Genomic DNA, 24,776 nt, shown 5'->3' on the forward strand with positions numbered 1-24,776 from the left:
TTATCAGCCACGTTGGAACGGATGACAGAAACAAAAGAGAGAAAAAAAAATCCGTCAACCCGGGGTTTACAAAATCTGTGCGAGCTCTGTATTTTTCCAAGGAAAAAGTTTAATTTTCGTGTGATTTTTGCAAAATTTAGGCACATTTTCTAGTGGAGGTAAGAGTTATGTAGTTCGGTGATAAGTTGGGATAAAAGTTGATACGAGAAAAACGTTAATTCTTAGTTTTTTTGTGGAATGAATTTTCGTCTATTTTGTTTGCGCATTCGGCCAAGTCAGCAACTTTTTTTTCTCTATCAATCGAATCTGCACATCTATTTTTAGTAAAGTGTTATTTTTGGAAGTAAATATTGATTTGTTACTAGTAAAAATTGTATAAAGTTCCCATCAAATCAAAGTCAATTTATAAATTAATAAAAAAATCATGTTATTTTGTTGTACTTTGCACAAGGCCGAATCAGGTTTATTGACCCATAAAATCATGTTCGAAGAAGAACAACAGTAAGAAAACCTACCGGCTCTTATCGCTGACAAGTCTTGAGCTTACTTTTGGTCTCGGATTGGGCAAGATAGGAGAACTAATTGAAGTTAACTTTTTTCGTTTTCGATTGCAGCATCCACAATGAAGGTCAAGGAGCTACAGAAAACGGTAAACGTGGCATGGTCACCGGTCCAGCAGACCCCGATAATGCTGGCAGCCGGTACGGCGGCTCAGCAGTTGGATTCCTCATTCAGCACCTCGGCGGCTTTGGAGTTGTACTCGATTAATCTGTCGGATCCGAGCTACGATTTAGAGTTGGTTGGAAGTCAAGTCAGTTCGCATCGGTTCCACAAGGTGCTCTGGAGCCCGTTCGACTATGGTGCAAATCATCCTAACGGACTGATAGTCGGTGGCTGCGAAGGTGGCATCATCCAGGTTTATAGCGCGGCGAAGCTGCTGGCCGGAGAAAATGGCCTTGTTGCTCAGCAGGATAAGCATAACGGTGCCGTTCGAAGTTTGGATTACAACCCGTTCCAGCACAATCTGCTAGCTTCGGGTGCTTCGGAATCGGAAATTTTCATCTGGGATCTCAACAATACCACCGTACCAATGAGCCCCGGTCAAAAGATGCAACCGGCCGAAGATATCCAGGGCTTGGCCTGGAATCGTCAGGTGCAGCACATTCTGGCTTCGGTGTTCTCCTCTCGTTGTGTTATCTGGGATCTGAGAAAAAACGAACCCATCATCAAGTTGAACGATACGCAAACCCGAGTTCGCTGGCGGGCGGTTCAGTGGCATCCGGAGGTTGCCACCCAGCTCTGGATGGCCAGCGAGGAAGATCAGGCACCGTCGATTCAGCTGTGGGATTTGCGCTATGCCACCGCTCCGGCCAAAAGTTTCCACATCCATCAGCGTGGGGTGCTCGGTTTGACATGGTGCCAGAAGGACTTTGATCTGGTGGCGTCGTGCGGCAAAGATAATAAAATCTACTGCTGGAATCAGAACTCGGAGGACCCGGTAAGTGCGTGATAGTTGTTGCAGGAGACAGTAGTGATGATAAAATAACGTGATGTGTTGACAATAGTGATAACACTGGTTATCTTTTCCAGAACGGTGAAATCCTGTCCGAGTTGGCAACGACCAATCAGTGGAATTTTGACGTAGCTTGGTGCCCTCGTAATCCGGCGTTGATCGCGGGATCCAGCTTCGATGGAAACGTTACGGTCTATTCGATCTTCGGCGGTGTCCACCAGCAGGTGCAGACCAGCAACAAAATTGCCGACTCGTTCCCAGGAATGGAAAACATCGGCCACGAACCGGCGCCTCAGTTGGCCGCCCAAACGCAACCGACGTGCAATGATCTTAAGCGGGCACCGAAATGGCTGAAGCGACCCGCTGGTGCTTGTTTTGGCGTATGTAATCGATTGATGCGTTTTAAATCGTCAATTTCTCATCATACGCGTTTTTTTTCAGTTTGGTGGCAAGTTGGTCACCTTCAATGGGAACAGTCGGACGGTAACGGTGAATCAGGTGATCACCGATCTGGAACTGGTCGACAGATCGAATCGACTGGAGAAGGTGCTAGCCGAAGGCACTTTTGTCGATTACTGCCGCCAGAAGGCAGATCAATCGAACGACCAGCATTCACGTTTTCTATGGTACTTTTTGAAGGCCAACTTCGAGGAGGATCCACATGCCGAGATGCTCAATTTGCTTGGTGAGTAAGATTAGTAATTAAAAAAAAATCCCGATAGAACTCTAAAGACATCGTAATTTGTCTATTTTCGAGCAGATTACAAATTGCGTTGAAAACATGATGCAATGGTGTTAAAATCATCCTATCTTTCGTTTTAGGCTATCATTCCGAAGACATGGTTAATAAGTTTAAGAAGTATACGGACTGTGGAAAAGAGACAACTGCTCCAGCTGCGGAGCAAGTTAATCCTGTGGATGGTTTAGCAGATCAAATGGCAGGATTGAGTCGGGTGAGTTGAACACTTCATGCATATTGTTGAATGACTTTTAATCAAGTGGTTTTTGTTCCGCTCAAAAGCTTATTGTTTTACAATTATTGGCTGCAGGTTATGTTAGTATGAAGTTAAATAATGAGTATTCTAGAAATAAAGAAGGTACAACCTTTTCGACAATATCAACATCTAAAGACAGCTCTGACCGAGGTTACCTTGATCCATTCTTAAGTACGGTCATGCGGGGCTTCTCAAACTGTAAAGGATTTTTCTTCAACGGGATAAAAAACGAGAGGACACTCAAATCTTCTCATGTTGAAGGCAATAAAGCGAAACGATGTTTTAAAATTCGTAAAATTGCTGCGAAATCTGAATTTCCTCCTTGGTATTTTTAGAATCGAAACAAAAGTTTCTTTTATGTTTCGCTGATTTTTAGATAAATAACAACATGAGATTCTTGAAACAAATGTCAATTGAATAAAACGTAGTTAATACTTTGTAGTAACTAGCTACTGTCAAACAAAATCCAGTAGTAAAATGTAGTTTCGGTATGAAGAAATTGAAATTAAAGCACATCAGTGGGAATGAAGGCAACGTAACTTATGTTGTCTCGATGAAACGTGTACGAACTAACTTGGTTTGTAAGCTGTAAGCTACCACTAGAGCCCTGGCCAAGTTCGCAGGGGTTGACGGTATTAAAGTGAAGTAGTTTCATTTTGATTATTGTAATGTAGTGTTCTTTAGTGAAACATATCACCTTTTTAACACTTTAATGCGCCTCCAACGGTCCATCACAAACCGGCTGCTGCAGATGAAGTATGGCTGATCATATGCATCAGACATGCTCGATAAACACGGAGGAACCGCCGGGGTTCAGTAGAGTCTATTCCCAAGCAATAGTTCCAAGTCGGTTGTATTTGAGAAGGTCATCAACGTTACAAATCCTAATAAAGGCATTTTAGGATTTGTGACAGGTTTTGGAACCTTGCCATCACCTTGCCGTAACCCTCTGCGAGATTCGAAGGGACTCCAGAGTGTCTCTGATACCCGAATTAAGCCCATCACTCGATCCATCGTCGCCTTGATTAATCGTATCAATTTATCCATAGCTGGTCTCGATCGATTGTATCATACGCCGAGTTTAAATCGATGAACAAGTGATGTGTGGGCACGTTGTATTCGCGGCTTTTCTGCAACACCTGGCAGATGGCGAACATCTGCTCCGTTGTAGTGCGTTCACCCATGAATCCAGCCTGATATTGCCCCACGAACTGTCTTGCAATCGGTGATAGACGGCGGCATATAATTTGAGAGATTATCCTGTAGGCAGTGATCGCACGATAGTTCCCGCAATCCAACTTGTTGCCCTTTTTGTAGATGGGACACACGATATCTGCCATCCATTCCTCCGGTAATACTTCTTCCCCTCAAATGACCCAGTGTAGTGGTGGTAATGACCCAGTGTAGTGCTCTCACCAGTACTTTTCCACCGTATTTTAGAAGTTCGCTTAATAGTTGATCTACTCCAGCGGCTTTGTTGTTTTTTCATCCGGCCGGCTTCCTCCTCAATCTCTTGGAGGTTAGGGGCTGGAAATGTCTGGCCAAAGTCTACACTCCATCATTTCATTCATTTAGTTCAACCTCAAATTCATGACAACAATTTGCCGCCGATTTGCAGCTGCAGCTCTCCAACGTCGGTCACGCCCAACGCTCGCCAGATCACGCCTTCTTGTACCAACCGGATGGTTAGCAAACACCAACTTTGCAGGGTTACTGTCCGGCATTCTTGCAACATGCCCTGTCCACCGTATCCGACCAGCTTGAGCCACTTTCAGGATGTTGGGTTCACCGTAGAGTGCAGCGAGCTCGTGGTTCACTCTTCTCCGCCACACACCGTTCTCCTGTACACCGCCGAAGATCGTCCTTAGCACGCGTCGCTCGAAAACTCCGAGTGCATGTAGGTCCTCCTCGAGCATCGTTCATGTCTCGTGTCCGTAGAGAACCACCGGTCTTATTACCCAAGTAACCATTAAGCTGTAAAAATGGCATTAAATCGGCTCTATAGTCGAATATAGAACCTGGCTAACAGAGCTAATTGGTTCTATATTCTCTAATAGAGCTGCTCAAAAGCCACTTTTGGCGCATTATTCGGCTGGGCTGATATACGGCCAACTTCAAAATTCCGTACCAGGTCTCTGGAGCGGGAGTTGTCAAAAGTGAGACGAAGAAAAAAGAATAAAATATTTTGTTTATCTCCTGTTCTTTTCTCATTTCTTTTGCTTCCACTGAAGTTACCTTTTTGCTGTATGACCCAGATTCCAGCTGTTGTCCTCCGGGTTTCTGATGGAAAGTCCAAGTCCATTTGCGTTTTCCATCTGCTCTAAACATCGTTGTTTAAACCATGAAAAATAATAGTTTGGGTATCTCGGCGGTTCAAAATGATATGGGAGGGTGACGATTTAGTGGTCAATTTGGCGGCGACGAATGCAGGAAAAGAGATGCAGGAGAAGCTATATGTATACAAATGGTCGGAAAACGTTGCAGCTTCTCTTCCGCAACGTTTTCCGACTGGATTTGTAGAACTAATAAAGTTTGAGAATCATGTCTAGAATCACCACATTTGCTTGAAAGATTCCATTATTTTTTAAACAATAGCATTTCAAGCTGCATTCGTCGAATGACAAAAAAAAATGATCCTGTTCTTCCGATCCCGATCCATTAACATTAATGTTAAAATGTATTAGTCATGACCGACTTGAGTCTGTTTTGGTCGAAATCAATTTTGATTGATATAAACGTCATGTACTTCAAGTCCTGTGACAGCACTGACAAACTTCTTTAGAGCTTGTAGGCTTTATATAAGCATACAGGGCTTATTTTAGTTCTTACTGTTCATAGAGCCTATAAGCATTAGGAATGCTTATATAGAGCTTTTTAGCACTGAAAAGCTGTTCAATGACCGTTATTATGCTTAGAACAGTACTTAGTGGTTACCTGGGTAGCGTCTTGTACATAGTACATTTGGTGCGGGAGTCTACGCTCCATACAAATTTCAAAATTTTTGTATGGACAAAAGTCTACGAGGGGGGAGGGGTGGTCTGAGATGGTCAAATTTTGGTCTACGTTTATAAACTGCCCCAAAGTTTACGCATCGCCCATTATCATTCAATACGGCTGAGTCCTTGGTGAACAGACGCTCGGGTGCACAACAGTGCCCAGGATGCACTACCAACTAAGCACACAACTCTTAGCTGACAGCCTTTGTCATCTCTTGACCCGTGGAAGCATGTGGTAGGAACTTGTGAGGACCAAAACTATGTTGGACGCTCTCCTTATTCACCATTTTGCAGCTCAATTACGTTCTCACTGAAGAATACATCACTTGACGGTAAGAAGTTTTGGACGAAACGTTCAAGAACCTACAAGCAGAAGAATGACTGCGAATTCAAATCCTGAGGGAGGCAACGAGTTGCAAGAAGCGATCTTGAAAATCACTCAATTTCTTACGCGATTGGCTGTTCCAGCTCCCACGAACACTGAGAAAATTGTAGAAGCGTTATCAATGAACATCAATGAATTCACCTCTGATCCGGACATCAGGATCATAAACTGTGGTTCTCTCGTTACGCGAAGTTTTTCGAGAATGACGCCAGAAAGTTGGACGACGTCGCCAAAGGTTCGATTACTTCTAAGGAAGCTAGACACGACACCGCATCCCACAGCCGATACGTGAATTACATTCTTACGAAGCAACCTAAGGATCTGCAGTTTGCCAAAACCATCTCAACACTCATGCAGATTTTTGGCACCCAATCCTTGTTTTACCATAGACGGTTCCAGTGTCTGCAGTTAGTCAATTCTGAAGCTGATAACATGATGGCATGTTGAACAAAGCGTTTGTGGATGCCCCCAAGGGGAGTCTTATCACCCCTTTTGTGGAATCTCGTAGCAGATACGCTATTGAGACAACTCATTGATAGCAGTTTTCCTACTGTTGGTTTTGCCGACGACTACCTAATATTGATAGTTGGTATGTGCATCAGCACCCTTTTCGATATGATGCAAAGCGGTCTTAAGGTATTGGAGGGTTGGTGTCGCCAATATGGCCTTTCGGTTAATCAGAGTAAAACATCTATTGTTATTTTTACGGAAAGACAAAACTGTAATGGAGTTCGACCTTTACGCAACTTTGATTCTAAAATCGTTATGGAAACACCTTGACCTATTTGGGCATTTCATCACGAAAAGTTGCTGCATCGACCGGGAATTGAACCCGTAACTCTCAGCATGGCCTTGCTGAATACCCGAGCAGCTATCTGGCCCTAAGTAAATGTAGTTTTGAACGTGGTGAAAAACTGTGGCGCATTGAATGTATTGATCAACAAACTATAGAAACTGCAAAAGATAAGCCCCGCATGATCCACGTTTTCAGAACTTTCAAGTTTATCCGAAGCTTTAGTTTACAAAGTGTTCTTTTATTATTTCCATTCAAATTATCATATGCGTACTTAACATCATTATGCTCGATGATTCCGTTTACCATACTTTGCGCTAGAACTGAAATTTGCATCATGTGGCGTTTTCCATGTTTTATGCTAGAATAATTCCACCGAAACGGATCCGAGCACCGACGATAGTACTGATCTCTCGGTAAGACGAGCCAAGCATAAATTCGTAGCGAATCATACCTCCTTATGTTGGCCATGCATCCCTTTCCCCCGTAGATCTTTTCAACTGCCGTGAACGAAAACCTTTGAAACAATTTCAACGTATTTGCCTGAGCTTTCTCCCGTACCGATTGACCCAACCTTTTTCGTTCATAGATTTAAATGTTTAGTTGATTTGCTCGATTTTATTCCAAATTTGCTGACCGATTGTTTCTTATTCCACAAACACACAGACAATGGATAACAACGCCGTGTTCGATGCCATTGCTGCCGGCAATAAGCTGTTGAATGATCAGAAACCGGCCGCAGATGGGGAGCTCAAAAGCGACGAAAATGACAAGAAAGCCTACGCTCCCTATCGGATTCACACCGGCCAGGATAGCGAAGGTTTGATTTGCGAGGCATTGTTGACGGGGAATCTGGAGGCTGCCGTCGAACTGTGCATGAACGCCGGCAAAACCACCGAGGCGCTGATCTTGGCGATGAATGGTGAGTAGATTGTATGGTCAGCGAATCTGACTGGGGGATCTCTGATTCTGAAGCCCTATCCAGATAATACGGATAATAATTTGAATTATTTTTGTCATTGCAGGTGGGTCGGATCTCTTGGCTCGCGTTCAGTTGCGTTACTTGAAGAACAGTGAAAGTTACTTGGCAAACATTATATCGGCCTTGGTAACGGAGGATTGGAGCGGTGTGGTCACTCAATGTACTATTGACTCCTGGAAGGAGGCCCTGGTAGCCGCCCTTACTCATTGCAAAAATCAACTACCGTTGCTGTGCGAGAGGCTCGGAGAACGATTGCAGATTGAAGCTGGCAACGATACCGAGCTGGCTCGGAACGCAATACTCTGCTATATTTGTGCGGGAAGTACCGAACGGCTAGTAGAGGCTTGGAATCTTCAGAAATCGAACAATCCTGGAGGCGATTTTGTCAATGGCGATGCTGATAAGAACAACAATAGCAATCGAGATCTGCAGGAACTGGTTGAGGTGGCAATGCTTCTTCAGAAAGCTCTCGAAATGCAAGGCCGGGCAACGACCGTTAGCGGAAAACTCGCAGATTTACTCTCCCAGTATGCTAGTTTGTTAGCTGCGCAAGGGTCGTTGAATTCCGCCTTGACATATGTGGGTAACTCCGCTGATCCGGGCATGGAAGATTTGCGAGACCGTTTGTATTACGCCTTGGGCCATAAAAGCAATGTGCCGGTTCAACAAAATGCTTACTATTCTACAGGTCAGCGAGGCTCTGTTAGCAATCAGCAACCTCCTGCTTTCAATCCAATGTTCCCCACGATTGGTCAAGCTGCTAAAATTAAAAACTGGCAACAAGCCAACACCCCTCCGGTACCAGCTCCAGCACCCGTACCCACAATTCCTCAACCAATGAGCCAACCTTCTTGGAATACCAGCCCATTCCAAACAGGACTTCCACCTCAACAGCAACCAATGGCTGCTCCATTTGCGCCACCGCCCTCGATTCCTCCCGTAGCAACCAAGCCCCCGATGGGTCCACCCATGTCTGCAGAACAACCTCGTCCATCATCTGTCAATTCCCAGTCAGGAGCCACTCCGCTGTCGCGAGCAAAATATGTCCTAGATCCTTCGGTCACATCCGGTCCATCTTACGGCCAAACGCCTGCCAACATGTACAATCCAAACGCCTACCAACCAACCCCCACACAACAGTTCAATCAGTTCAACACGCAACCCATAAGCCAACAACCCCCAGCCTCTCTCTACAATCCATCCCAACCACCACAGCAAACGAACAACTTCAAGCCATTCACTCCAGCTCCTCTGGTGCAACCAGGAGGAATGTCCCCCTACATCCCTGGAGTGTCTCCGTTGGACGTCTCGGCTCCGGTTCCGGCAGCAGCATCAGCAGCGCCACCTCCACCGATGGCCAACATCCAAAAAAATCCAACACCTCCACCCGGTTGGAACGACCCGCCAGCCCTGAAAAGCACTTCCCGCTCACAGGTAAGTTTGTTATTCGGACTCTTTCGAAAAATTTAACCTATAATCAAAACTTCTCTGTCTATGGCGAACTTTGATTCGTCTCTATATTTTCTCTTCTCCACTGTTTACCTATCTAAGTATGTAAAACACTTCTTGTTCTTTTTCGTTGATCACACTGTTTCTTGTGACACTCGATGAAATGCCAACGACCGCCCTATGTACCTAGTTAAGTGAGCAATGCGAAATGTCGGCGGTCCATGCCGGTACTCGTCGTTGGCGAAAAATCATCGATTCACACGATCACTCGAATCGGTCCTCGCCCCAGGTTAGAGAGCTGATTAACGTCTTTGCATTTGTTGTTTTTATGTTTTGTTTTTATTTCTTACGGTTTTTTCTCTCGATTTTCCTATAACTTTTCCTATTTATTCCGTTTGTTTTAGTAAAGCGAATATTTTATTGCTTTTTCTTCGAGAACGATGTGAATCTGAGCGACCGATAACTTTCAAATCCACGAAAAATGCAAAGAAGCATTAACTAACTATCGCTTATTCCTATGTTATTTGGTTCTCGAACGCTTTACCATGATATCTAACATTAAATCCGGCAGGAGTTTTTACAAACCTATAATGAACCGTAGGAAAAGTCTCCAAAGCTGAAATCCTTCAATTTGTTCGTAATTAATCAGAACCAGAAATGAGTTGAAATAGTCGTTTCCATTCATTCGAACTTTATTACGCTTATACAGGGTGTTAGGTTCCTGAGTGCAAACTTTTTAAAGGGTGATAGAGGACCATAAATGGAGAAAAAAATTGTTCTACGCATATGGTCAAATCTCAACCGTTACGTAGTTATTGAACTTCCCATGTTTATGACTCTTTTTGCCTTAACTGACAATAACTTGAAAATGGTCAAACTTATCGAAGTTTTTTTACCCTTATTCGGAAGATTATTGAATTTTCTAACAAATGACATCTTTAAATCGATTGGTTTAGTTAAATAACTAAGTTTTCTAGAGCAAAATAGCTAAAAATAGTGAATTTTTATTGGCTTTTGTCAATTATCTTCGAAACATGCGTAATAAATTAAAATTCTTTCTTTGGCAAAGTTGTGACCTCTGTTACACACTACAATTCGTTCTTTGACACCAAACTTCTAGCTCTTATCGTTTTGCTGTAATTTTGATTCAAATGTGCGGCACAATGCGCAAAAAAGTGCTTTCCATGACAGTTGCAAATTTATGATCTGAAATGCGATGTTAAAATCAAAATTGCAACAAAACGATAAGAGATAGAAGTTTGGTGTCAAAGAACAAACTGTAGAGTGTAACAGGAGCCAAAACTTTGCCAAAGAAAGAATTTTAATTTATTACGCATGTTTCAAAGATAATTGACAAAAACCAATAAAAATTCACTATGTTTAGCTATTTTGCTCTAGAAAACTTAGTTATTTAACTAAACCAATCGATTCAAAGATGCCATTTGTTAGAAAATTCAATAATCTTTCGAATAAGGGTAAAAAAACTTCGATAAGTTTGACCATTTTCAAGTTATTGCCAGTTAAGGCAATAAGAGTCATAAACATGGGAAGTTCAATAACTACGTAACGATTGAGATTTGACCATATGCGTAGAACAATTTTTTTCTCCATTTATGGTCCTCTATCACCCTTTAAAAAGTTTGCACTCAGGAACCTAACACCCTGTATATCAGCAACCCCCGCGAAATCGTCTTCACAGCAATCTTAGCACACAGTTTGTCATCCTACGCTTACCAAATGGTAACCCACGTACCAAACGTGAACCTCTGCCAAACAGTCACTTTGTCCAAACACTACGACATCCGCAAGAACTTGTGAGGTTGCATCATCACTTCATCCCAGGTTGTTGCAGGTCCCAACATTATTGAACTGCAACCTGACGCGACAGGTGCCATTCTAGCCTAAAAAGAGTTTTCTTGGAGGCATCCTTGAGAAAATCCGCGGAGCAATGAATTCCGTGTGAATCTAATCTTTTAAAGACAATATTTTAAAGAAGTAGTATGAAACGAGCTCACCCATTTATCTGGAAATGGTTTTGCACACTGCACTGTTTACGATCCGGACTTTTTTTCGTCGGCTTTTCATAGGTAGTGTGATTAATTTTTAAATATGACTTCACGCATCATGAAAAGTGTGCTCTAATACATGACTTGCTCGTGAAATTTCTACAGGAGGTGCTTTCTAAATTCCGTCAGGATTAATTTTTAGATTTCTCTAGAATTTTTTCCCGTTATTCTCATTTCGGAATCCCTTAAGAAATACCTTTTCTCCAGGAATTTCTTCTGCGATTTCATCATATTTTTTCCAAGATTCCTCCGGGAGTATCTTCTAAAATACTTCAATGAACTCAATATGAGATTCTTCAAAGAGTTTATTTAGATTTCCTTCACGAGTTCTTTCCGGTATTCCTCCAGAAGTTTCTTCCGGGTCTTATCCAGGAATTGCTTCCAATATTAATCTAAGAATTTGTTCGGAAATTCCTCCAGGAATTACATCTAGAATTCCTCACGGATTTGTTTAGGAGATTTTCCCGGGAATTCATAAGAATTGCACCTGGGTTTCTCTAAAAATAATTCCAGAATGAACTCTAAGATTTCACCAGCAATTCCTTCTTGGATTCCTCCAGCAGTTGCTGGATTCCTTCAGCAATCCCTTCCGAGAATTGTCTAGAGATTCGTTCGGAAATTTCTCCATGAATTCCTTCTAGGACTCTTCAAGGAAATCCTTGGGAGATTCCATCAGGAATTCATAGGAATTATACCTGGGTTTGTCCAAAAATAATTCCTGGATTCCTCTAGGAATTCCTTCTGGGATTCAACATGGAGCTTCTTCAGGGATTTCGCCAGGTTTATTCACGATTACTTCTGGAGAAGTTCCCTCAGCGATTCTTCCAGGAGTTTCTCTTGGCATTTTCAAAGTGAATCTATCTACGACAGTGAATCAAAAGTCAACCATCGCGCAACAATAACGACAATGTCGCAACCTGAATTTGTTGCAACATTCTACCCCATGTGACATAGGTTTGTCCCAACTTGAACAGAATAGGACAAAGGTCGAGCACCGCGAGTTTAGAGATTTTTAAGCCTTACATTGTAATTTTCGAGAGGTAACTTCGAGTCGGTAAACACTGCAACACTACTGAATACATATGTATCATCAAAAAGTTTCGATTTTGAGTTTGTAATAATTGATTATTCACAAGTTGAATAGTGCGCAACAAATTCAGCTTCCGTTTTGTCTGCAACAAAAATTTTCGAGATCATTTCATTATCTGTTACCAGTTGGGATAAAGAGTAATCGCCGCGTCTTCTTTGTTGCTTGTTTTGTGTCTTTTTTGTCTGACAATTCTCTTCACTGATCTGCGATTAACCTAGGATTTCTCTTCGAGATTCCTCTACAAATTCCTTCCGGGATTTCTCTACAAATTCTATCCAAGATTCGTCCAGAAGTTCATTTCGTGATACTAGAAGTTCTTCCATGGGAATGGAGATTACTCCAGTTTCTTGGAATCCCTTTTTTCTTGGATTCCCAGAAGGATTTCCTGAAGAAAGGTAATCCCAAAGAAACTGTTGAAAAAAGGAAGACTAGAAGTTCTTCCATGGGTTCCTCTCGGAGTTACTTCTGAGTTTACTCCAGTTTCTTGAAATCCCCTCTTTTTTTGAGATTCCCAGAAGGATTTCCTGAAGAAAGGTAATCCTAGAAGAAACTTTTGAAAAAAAAAAGCAGACGAAACAATGAGTTTATTTAGGATTCCTCCCAGAGTTCTTTCCGGGATTCCTGTAAGAGCTCTTGCCAGGATTCCTCCAGAGATTTCTTCCAGCTTTTCTCCAGGAGTTCGTTCGGAAATTTCTCCAGGCATTCCTTCTAGGGTTGTTCAAGGAATTCCTTGGGAGATTCCCGAAGGAATTTATTGGAATTCTTCCTGGGTTTCTCCAAAAAAGATGGCAGGATCTAGGTATAGGATTCAACATAGCTTTTTCAGAGATTCTTCCAGGTCTATTCACGATTCCTTAGGCAGAAGTTCCCGCTCCGCTGGGATTCTTCCAGGTGTTTGTCTTGGCACTCATAAAGTGGTTCCATTTGGGATTCATCTATAGGAGTTCTTTACGGGAGCCCAATACAGATTTCTTCCGCGATTTCTCTAGGAATTCATTACAAGATTCTTCCAGGTGTTCACCCTGAGATACTTGATGTTCCTTCGTGGATTTCTCTCGAAATTTCTTCTGAGATTCCTCCAGTTTTTTTGGAATGCCTTCTTTTCTGAGATTTCCAGCAAGATTTCCTGAACAAATGTAATCTCAGAAGAAACTTGAAAAAAAAAACAAAGCAATTTCTGGAGGATTTCCTCGAGAAATGCATGTAGGAATTGCATAAGGAATAAAAGTCGTTGCCGTTGAATCAGTTCGTAATCTTTCATTTTCGGTTTTTGTAATTACCGTTAATCGTTAATAACCGTTAACGGTTTTTAACTTGTGGTAGGTGAAAATATTTAAATTTCTTCCTTCCAGAAAGTAACGGAAATATTTCACGGCCATTTTCATGGCCGTTAGCTCACGATCAAAAATTGAATATATCCGCTGTGATTCCGAGAATTTTCGGAATAGAAGCCCAGAGGTTGCCATGAGCATGCAGAGAATTGCTGAAGAACGGCTTCAGCTGCCGAATTCGAAGCGTCAATCATTAAGATTAAGGGTTTGTTAGAATCCAGACACCTGATAGAGCAAAACTGCATCTGCCAGAGACTCTTTACAACCTTCAAAAGCGAGTAAGAAGGATTTACTCCACTGTAGCTACCTTGTATCGTTTTTCTTGCTATCGGGAATCATTGTTCAAAGCTCCAGTTGGTGGTTGACTGCTTTTGGTATGAACCGCTTGTATACGTTAATCAACGCAAGAAACCGACGTAGTTCTTTCACGGTAACCTGGAGTTTGTAATTTGACACCGCTTCAACTTTTGCTGGATGTGGATTGATTCCATCTTGGTTCACCCAGAGTACCTACCCAAGGAATTCAACTTCGGATTGGGCAAAACGGCTCTTGACAACGTTGATAACCATTTGCTGAAAGTCTCTTTAATAAAGACAAATCAATCAATCAATCAACGTTGATAACCAATCCATATCTTTGCAAACGCTCAAATACATTTCCCTCGTGGTCTTGCAATGCAAATGTCTTCTATGAACACTACCACAAAATCTGAATCGCCCAATACCTTGTTCATCAATCTCTGGAAAGTCTGGCTAGCGTTACAGAGATCGAACTGCATACGAGTAAACTTGAAAAGTCCGTAAGGTGTGATTACAGCAGTTTTCGGTATATCAGCATGCTCGACTTATATTTGGTGGTAGGCTCTTTCAACGTCAATAAGTTTCTCGCCAGACCAAGATCTGTCGACACATATTTGGAAGAATAGGGTAAGAAATCAAACTTTGAACTAGTCAAATTGTAATCTTAATTTGAACCATTTCAAAATTCATTAAAACGACGTACTTTTCAGGCAAATATTGTCCCGAAAAAGATGTTAAACAGCTTTCCGTAATATAACCTGATAACATGGACTTTAAAAGCACTGAAAAAAGCGTTTTTGTCATGGAAAACAGACAATTGAAAAATCACTGTGATTTCACCCATTTCCCCCAAGATAATGCACATTTTCGGTGCACTCGTACAGCTCTTGCATTGTATCACACGCAATATGTGAACACGTCAAATGAAAGCTTATTTATCGTAGAATCGACCAACCGAATAATATTTCGCATTATTTGTCATAAAATTATCAAATTTAAGTGATTCTTACTTGGAGAATGTTATCTTAAGTTGAACCATTTGTAATCTAAATTTGAACTAGTAAACGGGGGTGAGCTTCTAGTGTTGGCCTGTAGATTGCGCTAGTGGTTGTTTTGTTTACTCTTGGGGGATGAAAAATTCCAAATTTAGTTTCCAAATTCCTAAAGAATTTCGAACATTCTGAGTTGAGATTCCACTGCCTAATGAAAAATAGGTATGAGAATTAGCAGATTCATGTGATTTTTCATTGTTTGGCATGGAATTGGCTGTTTTGTGAGTTGCTCGAGCTGCTGCCGCCAGTAGTTCAAATTAAGATTAAAATTGGTTCAAATTATGATTACGATGGTTCAAATTAAGATTAAAATCATGAAACATCAAATATTTCAATGAAATTCGGTGCAAATACAAACTTTTTACCATTTAACAAAAAGCTTATACCCGTGGCTTTCATGTGCATACGATTTTGCCGTAGTAAATTATTTCCATGTGGGAGAAAAAATCTCTTAAAATTTGTACTGCTTCAGAAAGCCGCAATTTGGTTCAAATTTTGATTACCTACCCTATGCATTTATCGATGTTCCATTAGCGGCGTGTAGTAGGAACGAAATGAGGTCGTTGAGATGGTATGAATATGATTGAAACTTCTGCTCCCGTATCCACGAGAAATCGTATGTCGCTGGTTCTGTCATAAAGCAGGAGGCTTCGGTTTGAATACAACTCGCCCACCTCCACCGATTTAGGTGAGCGTTTCTCTAGTCTGTTGACTCATCAAATTGGTACGGCTTCCTACAGTAATCAGTAGTATGGTACACGCTTGTATGGAAAAAATAAATCTTCGCTCCAGTCGACTTTTTAGATCCCATTTAGGTCCCATATGAACTGTACAAAATTTCAGCGCAATTGGGTTCTTTAGGGGTATCCGGATTATTTCATAATCGGATTCTCCGCCCAAAAATTAGTCGGAATCCAAAATTTCATAATTTTTGGAGTCCGGGAACTATTTTTAAAATGCATTTAAAGTTTGTATGGGGATTTTTTTTTGTTCGGGTCGAACTGTCACTTTATCGATTGAACTGTCATTCTATCCACGAAAATTAAAACTGTTTTGTTGATTTAACCATCAAAACAAAGGTGTTGGAATCCAATAAAATCACGTTATATTCAGAAAAATGAGCTCTTTCGATTAGGCTATAGAAAATAGCAATATTTTATTCACTAAACAACCCAATTGGTGAAACTATAATTTAGCGCAAGCGGTTCAAAGTTTTCATAGGATTTACTATGGGAAAAGTTACACTTTCAGATAAAAAATCCCAGAGGTCGTCCCTTGTCTCCTTAATTCAAATCGATCAATGTTTCTTGTAAAAAAATCAATTATGAAACTTTCCTTCGAAGACCGCAAAACAATTGGATGCTTGTGGAAAAAGTTATTGATTTATTACCGATTAGTGATCCAACGAACTGCTTTTTATTTTGTTTTATCAGCAGCACTGCTGCTGTCGTTGTTGCATGGGGTGGCGGGAGGCATCACCACCCCCAGAAACAGCAGCAGCCAAGGCAGCAGCTACAGTGCTGCTAATAAAACAAAACAAAAAGCCGTTCATTGGATCACTAATCGGTAATAAATCAATAACTTTTTCCACAAGCATCCAATTGTTTTGCGGTCTTCGAAGGAAAGTTTCATAATTGATTTTTCTACAAGAAACATTGATCGATTTGAATTAAGGAGACAAGGGACGACCTCTGGGATTTTTTATCTGAAAGTGTAACTTTTCCCATAGTAAATCCTATGAAAACTTTGAACCGCTTGCGCTAAATTATAGTTTCACCGATTGCGCTGAAATTTTGCACAGTTCATATGGGACCTAAATGGAATCTAAAAAGTCGACTGGAGCGAGGATTTGATATTTGTCCCATACTAGTGATCAGCCTGCTGTCCGAACTTCCGATGGTACTAGCACAACTCAGCATTTGCACTGTGGATTCTTGAACGAGACGTTGAACAAGCTCTACGACGACTTCCGGAAAGCTGCTGCATCCGACAACATTTCGTGCTGAGAACCTCCAATTGTTCTTTCAGATTATCCATCTGATCAACCACCGTATTGGGAGCTGGATTTGTTACCGGATTTGCTGCAACAGCGACAACGCGCGGGATCTCATTCAGCATGTCTGCCATCTCCGCTAGCATGGATAATGTTCCGTCGCTGAGCGTTAGCACTGAACGAATATGCTGAGGCATACACTGGAGAAACAGCATTTTTAAGAGAACGTCGTTGTCATTCAGACCGACTGCCAGCTCTTGCATTTTGCTATAAGGTGGATCGGACGCATGTTGCCGAGATCCGATGATGCAAGAAGAAGTTCAAGGCGAGTTGGGGGGAAAGCGCAAACCGAGAGACCAAGCGATCCTTGATGGCCGTATTATACTTGTCGACCTGCGGTGGATTCGAGAGCAGATCGTCTACATTGCAAATCACCGATTGATCAAGTTTAGCCTCGATATGGTAGAACTTGGTATCGTCTTTCGTTATATTCCCCAGGATGAACTGCGCCTCGGCTTGGGCAAACCAAATTTCCGAGTAAGTTTTACAAAATTCCGGAAGCTTGATTGAAATAGCAGTGGCTGCGCCTTGTTGACTTGCAGCATTAATGTCGGTTTGAGGTTAAGCTGGAAGTAGCAGCAGGGAAAACGAAAAATCCAACGGCACAGGCGCGAATCGAATGCACAACGAACCGGAAATCACGTCGGGGTCACCAATGCGGGGTAAGACACCGAAAAAAGAAAACAATATGCAAGCGTTTATATAGGGGAGACTGGGTAGACGATCCCTTTTTCTTAATTTGCATGTAACTTGAGGAAAACCACAGAACTAGATCTGTTTTTCGTACAGAATGGCAGGTAAACATCTATTGCAAGTTTATACACAACAGAAGGACTTTGAATTTTTGTTAAAGTTTTCAAAACTGTGTTTTTGTGGAGGCATGTCTTATGACGTATTTTTCAAAAATGGGTCACAATTGATCCCCTTTTGAGCACATGGTTAATTTAAAGGGAAAATAACTCCAAAAGCTTCCTATTCATTTTCTTTTCAAGTTTTCTTGTATTTTTGATAAATATGGTGTATTTGAAAAGAAAAGACGCGGACACCGTCTTCAGCCAGAGGCTGCACAGACTGAATGAAACTTAAACACTAGACAAGGGACACACGGAGCATGCACCAGTGGATACGGAGAAGAAACTATTCTCACGAAAAGTTTCATCGCCCGGAGCGGGAATCGAACCCTCACCCCATAGCATGGTGCGATTAGAAGCTTGGTGACCCTAACCGCACGGCTACGAGGCTCCACGTGGAAATTGTAAGAATACCTTAAATTGTTAAGGATATGCCGTATTTTGAAAATGGGGAGACTTGATCCCCCTTTTTTATAGTGTGTAATGAAATATTTTTTTTTTATCTGTATTAACGAAATTTTTAGCCCTAGGCTAGTTCATCTCGGGACCCACGCTTTACTTCCCTTCCGAAGGAAGAACTCACATTTTGCGAGTTTGTCGGGAGTGGGATTCGATCCCAGGTCCTCGGCGTGATAGCCAAGTGTTCTAACCATCACACCAGATCCGCTCCACCGAATGAAATAATTATTATCTGACACATTTTATCATTGAATATATACTAGAATTCCGAGTAAATAGAGGCTTCCAAATAAAATTTTATTTTTCACATGCATAATGTGTGTGTAATCCTCAAGGGATCAAGTCTCCCCATGTCACTGTTCTTTATACTAAGCTGCATTAATTAAAATATTTATATAACAGCCTTATTTGGATAAATAAGTTTGATTCTATTTTATTCATACTATGTGCTGTAAAATTTTGACACGATTTGGTTAAATTTTCACAAAGTTATTGACATTTTTCGGAATTGCCCAAAAGATTTCTGAAGGCCTGAAAACAAACCATCAGCCATTAAAAAATAATGCAATGCACAATCAAGATCAATAGGACAGATTGGTGAAGTACTAGATTTGTAGTAATGAGCTGAATTTTAGTATGGTGAGATGGTTAATTCTCCGTTTCTGTAATGAAACGGTGCAAAAAGCGTGGGTATTATGATTCCTTGCCTAATTTGATACTGTTTGAGCAAAACTTTGGGCAACAGTGTTGTTGTTTTCTCCATTTCTTGCAACATAAACAACATAGTTATCCAAAGTTTTGCTCAAACAGCATCAAATTAGGCAAAGAATCATAATACCTACGCTTTTTGCATCATTTCATTGCAGAAATAGAGAATTGACCTTCTCACCATACTAAAATTCAGCTCATTACTACAAATCTAGTACTACACCGAACGTGCCCCATTGTAGCCAAAACATTGTCGTCTGTCCGGATGTAGTTTTGGAAAAAATATGCTAGAAGAAAACAGTTTTTGATTTCGAGAAAATATGGGGGGAACAAGTCTCCCCAGGGATCAAGTCTCCTCAGTCTCCCCTAACCTTTTATAACTATAAAACTTGGTGTATTCTCTCGAATCGAATACAACATGTTTTCCTCGCATCGCGATTGATGACAATGTTGACGACAACTTTCTCTTTAGGGTGGCTCTTCAATTGCTGTCAAACTAGGGTGCGTCCATTTGATACCCAGAAAGAATTGATTAATAAACTTCAGGAATGTGGAGCGGACCTGGTGTGATGGTTAGAACACTTGACTATCACGCCGAGGACCTGGGATCGAATCCCACTCCCGACAAACTCGCAAAATGTGAGTTCTTCCTTCGGAAGGGAAGTAAAGCGTGGGTCCCGAGATGAACTAGCTTAGGGCTAAAAATCTCGTTAATACAGATAAAAAAAAAAAAAAAAAAAAAAAACTTCAGGAATTTCATTTAGAACACCTCAGACAATTCCAAAATGACCTCCCGAAGGAATTCCATAATGAACTCCTGGAGGAGTCTCGTAAGAAGTTCGCGGTGAAATCCTGGAAAATGTGGGGAATATTCATATTCTAACTCTCCCATTAAGGGTTCATTCAAATATTACGTAACGCTAAGGGGGAGGGAGGGGGTCTAGCGCTGCGTTACGCTTCATACAAAATTTCGAAATCTCTCATACAAAATTTGTTACGTGGGGGAGGGAGGAGGTCTAAAATTGCCAAATTTTGCGTTACGTAATATTTGAACGAACCCTAAGAGATTTTTCTTTCTTTTAAAAATAGGCACTGCATTACCCTTGACCCCTGTATGAAGCTGAAAAGAAACGTCAAATCAAAGGGAGCTTGCTATGCAAAATTTCGTTACCATTTCAGTAAAGGAAAAAGAACGCACTGATCGAAATTTACTTAACCCTTTCCTTCCCACGACTTTGAACGACTATATCTATGCAAAAAAAGCGTTTCTGAAAAAAATGGTAGAGCAAAAGTTATTGCAAATTGGCTAAATTTTTCGAAATCAATGAAAAAAATTTTGGTTGTAAATCAATAGGTTTTTGATTGTTTATCAAGAGTTCAGCTATTGAAACAAGTAGTTAGTAGTTGGGTTAACCTTATGAGGTTATAACCATATTCTAAAAATTTGTGCATCCTATTCATCTAATTTCGTTTGTCCGGAGTTCGTCGAAAATCGATGGTGCTCTAGAGCAACCATGGGAAGTAGAGGGTTAAGGACAGACTTGTTGGAATCCCAATATGGCCACCACAATGGCCGACTTTGGCACCTAGTCACGATTTCGAGGGCACAAATCTCTTCGTAAACAAAACCAGCGCACCTGATCTTCTTATTTTAAGCTTATTACAAGTAAGCAAGAACAGAATAATAAAATGCTTTGTTGTGTAACGCTTGCTTCTTGAGATTTGTGCGTTTGAAGTTTTGATGCACTGTTGAAACGGGATGTCAAGAACGTTTCTCCTTAAGTGATTTCGTTTGAGATCCATGCATGAACATTGAAGACCCTGATAGCGGGCGAAATTGATCATTCCGGGGAACTGATCATTCCGGAAGATGTCACTGTGGGAAATGGCGTTTCGGAAAATATTGTTCTTATGATTGAAAAAAAAAAATAGTAATTTTAATAGCGGTGATTAACTAACCTCAAATCTACCTGTTCAACGAGTGTATTTTTTATTAGCTGGCAATTAGTAGAACATGACGTGAATAGTGGTTTTCGTCCATTTCTAATTTGATTTTGTTCGTAAATTTCTTTGCAATTACAATTTTAAGGGTTGTTGAATAGGTAAAATGTGAGGTTACGAGACGCCACTGAATTTGAAGCGGTGAGTTTGTTTTATCTAATTATTTATTCATAGCAAATACAGGGGATGGCCAAAATGTTTGGGATAGGCAACTTTTTCTTCTCTCACAAAAAAGTTCAACATGCTATAACTTTTCATAGAGTGCATCAAAAAATCTCAAATTTTGACTGTTTGTCAACCTACTATATGTGCATCATTGGTACAAATTTGGGCTCGATTGATTAATCTTTCGCAAAGTTAGAACGGTTCGGGTAAAACACTATTTTTTAGACAACACATTTTTGAGCTGTCATATCTCGGAAACCAGTGAACCGAATTAAATAAAATTTTGAACGTACACCAACAATATACAAATGCTTCACAAACTATAAAAACATGGATACTTTTTTAACGTTGAAAAAAGTTATCATGGATTGACACTTTAGGGATTTTGCTCGAAAAAGTGTAATTTTTTTTATAACAATGTCAATAAATTTTAGTGTTGATGTCCAAAGATTTTCCACTTCTGTTCTCAAGTTACCTTTTTTCAGATATATTGGAGCCTTTTTAGATTAAAGGAAGAACACATTTAGTAATTTTTGTGTGGTATTGTAAATTTGACTTATTTTCCTCTATATGGGTAAAAATTTCAACCCGGTATAATTTAATTCGCCGTGAGAAAATATTACATTTTATATCGCTGTATTAAGTATCAATATAGTGTTGATAAGCGTTAAAAAAATCATTCAATTCGGTTCACTGATTTCCGAGATATGACAGCTCAAAAATGAGTTGTCCAAAAATTATTGTTTTACCCGAACGGTTCTAACTTCACGAAAAATTATTCAATCGGGCCCAAATTTGTACCAATGATGCACATATAACAGGTTGATAAACAGTCAAAATTTCAGATTTTTTGATGCACTCTATGAAAAGTTACAGCTTGTTGAACTTTTTTGTGGGAGAAAAAAAGTTGCCTATCCCAAACATTTTGGCCATCCCCTGTATGTTACACTAGTTTACAAAATAAAACGAAAGTCGTGAACTTCTGTCAACGACCAAAATTTTTGAAGCATAGTTTAGCGCTGATTTCGAAACCGTGCTTCAAAAAATTTAAAGTAGAACAGTTTTTGAGTTTTAGCTCATTATCGAGTTTTACAATTTTAAGGTGACTTGGTGCATCACAGATTTTTCATACGAATCATTGACTTTTTGGTTTTCAATGATTGTTAGCCTCGCGTTTTTGAGGTGATAAAAAACGGACAATTCTGCAGTCAGTCAGCAGAAAAAGTATCATCACACTCACCACGAGTGAGCATATGGGATGATACATTTTCATACAAATATGCGCTTTGGTGGCTGAGTTTTATCACTTTGAAATTTCGAGCCAGATTTCAATGATGCTGATGACGCACTAAGCGTCCTTTATGGAATTTAATAAAATTCAAATATCTTGCGTTTTGCTCAACCAATTTTAAATCTTTCTCCATAAATCAAAAGCTGAATATAATACCATTCGATCATCTGAATACAGGTTTTGCGTCAGATTGATGAAATTCAAGATATTGACGAGTTTTGGGGTCGATCTCCTTAAATTTTAGCAAAATTTCCAAAATTATATGAAGAAATGTTTTTTTTTAATAAGAAAAATATAATTTAAAAATTCTTTCTCAACGTTTATTTAACATATCATATGTAGGCGAGTTACAAAAAAAAACCAGCTCAATCGGAGCATTGATTACGCAGAATGAGATGTGTGTAGTGAGCGACTTTGCTTAAAAATAGAACAAAAATCGATTTCAAATCATCAACCTTGCATGGAAAGTCGAAAAAATTTCCGCTCTACTGTAATTTTTTTCCTTCGCGTTTTCAAACTCAGGGCATGATTCGACACCAAAAACAATCATCAGCTTACCGAGTTCAAAAATGCTGTAAACTAGTGTTATCAGCTCTAAAAAATTGAGTTTTATGCCATTCGCGTGCTATTAGTAATTAATAAGATTTTTTTATTAATAAAATATTGTCTTCTTTTTACTTCTTTTCGTACTAATCAACTGAGAATGTGTATTCATTCATTAATATGTAAATGTAACCTATTCCTCTTTCAGCCAAAACCTGAAGTTGCTCCAGTAGCTCCCATCACCGCCCCATTGCCGGGTGGTTTCCCAACCCAGCCTCAAAACGGGTACCCCGACCCGAACAGCAACTATATGCCGGGTCAGTACTTACCGACGGCCACACCGGGCATGCCTCCACAGCAACCGACCATATTCAACCCGGCAATGGCTGGCACTCAACCACACCAGCAAACCACAACGGGGGCACTAAACTATCAAAACTTCCAACAAAACTTGCCATACCAGCAACAACAGCAACAGCAGCAGCAACAACAACCGGGAGCCAACTTCAATGCCAACTTCCAACAGCGAACAATTCCCCAGCCAGCGCCACCGACGGTCCCAGAGCCACCGAAGCAAAAGCCACCACTTCCCGAAGAGTATATCTACCTACAGACAGTATTCGAAGAGTTGAAAAAGAGTTGCATCGCGGCTGCTGCTAACCCGGTAAGTTGGCTTATGATAGCTCTCAAACGCACATCAATTATATTTCTTAGAATTAACAATGTATGATCTCCAAATTTCTTCTATTCGACAGCAAACCAAACGCAAACTTGAGGAAGTCTCGAAGAGATTAGAGTCTTTATACGACATGCTACGAGAGCACAGGGTAAGCTGGTCATTTGAAACCGGTTTAAAACCGATCTAACCTCATATCTTTCCAAAAAAACACAGCTATCGCAAAATACACTGACGTCGCTCAGCCAGCTGGTGCAGCTGGTTCAGGCGGGCGATTATGCCAACGGCATTGGTCTGCACACGCAAATGGTGTCGGGACCGGATTTCGCCCAGATTGCCAGCTTCATGCCGGGTATCAAAATTCTCCTACAATCGGCGATGCAACTACAGGTATACCTTCGGTAAGCGTGTGCTCAGTACAATCGGCGTTTCGATAGTAATTAGTGCAAGCATGTAGTTACATTAATGCGAACAATGTCAAACTATAGGTAACGAAGTAATAAAATTGTAACTGATTATGTTAAACACAATTGAAGACGACATAGGCGAAGACTAAAAAAATTAAACAAATGCATTTGAGGTAGGATTTTGTCACAGTTTTCGAACGGTTATCTGATTTGTGCATCTTATTTTACCTTCCTCGTATGATCGCGCCAGTATGTGAGATGCAATATACAATAGAGTTGCTTAAAATGTATTCCTGATATTTCATATTATCGTACATATATTTATCCGTATGCCTTATTCTCAGTTAAAGATTATTAAAATGCATTTTTTGTATGTGTTAGAAATAAATCGTAACTAAAAAACTCGATTCGTTATTTCATTATTGTTTTTTTCCTTTTTTTTGCAGGAGATAATGTTTGATAGTGATAATATCATCGTTAATTCAGGTGTTCATTTCGTGTATCGCAAATGGTAAGTAAGAATATGATATTTTATTTCGTAATTCTAAGGTTTTGTTGATTTGTATAGGAAATGTTATACTTTTGAAAGCATTTATGTTGGTAACTGTATGTTATGTATTTAATAGACGTTAAATTCTGCATGTGTGATATAAGTTCATCGTTGACCAAA

General features: G+C 40.4%; 1 protein-coding gene across 4 annotated transcripts; it reads left to right on the forward strand.

Annotated features, from left to right (window-relative positions):
• Positions 1-24,513, forward strand: LOC109424498 (protein transport protein Sec31A). 4 transcript variants are annotated; one of them, XM_029852472.2, is made up of 12 exons: positions 1-158; positions 615-1,498; positions 1,591-1,893; positions 1,955-2,198; positions 2,336-2,466; positions 7,048-7,098; positions 7,349-7,604; positions 7,708-9,098; positions 9,304-9,402; positions 23,232-23,687; positions 23,779-23,850; positions 23,916-24,513. In XM_029852472.2, exons 2-12 carry the CDS (start codon positions 623-625, stop codon positions 24,102-24,104), a joined length of 4,068 nt encoding a protein of 1,355 aa, XP_029708332.2. In that variant the 5' UTR covers positions 1-158; positions 615-622; the 3' UTR covers positions 24,105-24,513. The 4 variants fall into 4 exon arrangements, with proteins under 4 accessions (XP_029708332.2, XP_062716425.1, XP_062716424.1 ...); XM_062860441.1 differs by lacking the exon at positions 9,304-9,402; XM_062860440.1 differs by lacking the exon at positions 7,048-7,098.
• Positions 24,514-24,776: the final 263 nt, after the last annotated feature.

Source organism: Aedes albopictus, chromosome 3 (assembly GCF_035046485.1).
Source record: "Aedes albopictus strain Foshan chromosome 3, AalbF5, whole genome shotgun sequence".
Lineage (NCBI taxonomy): Eukaryota > Metazoa > Arthropoda > Insecta > Diptera > Culicidae > Aedes > Aedes albopictus.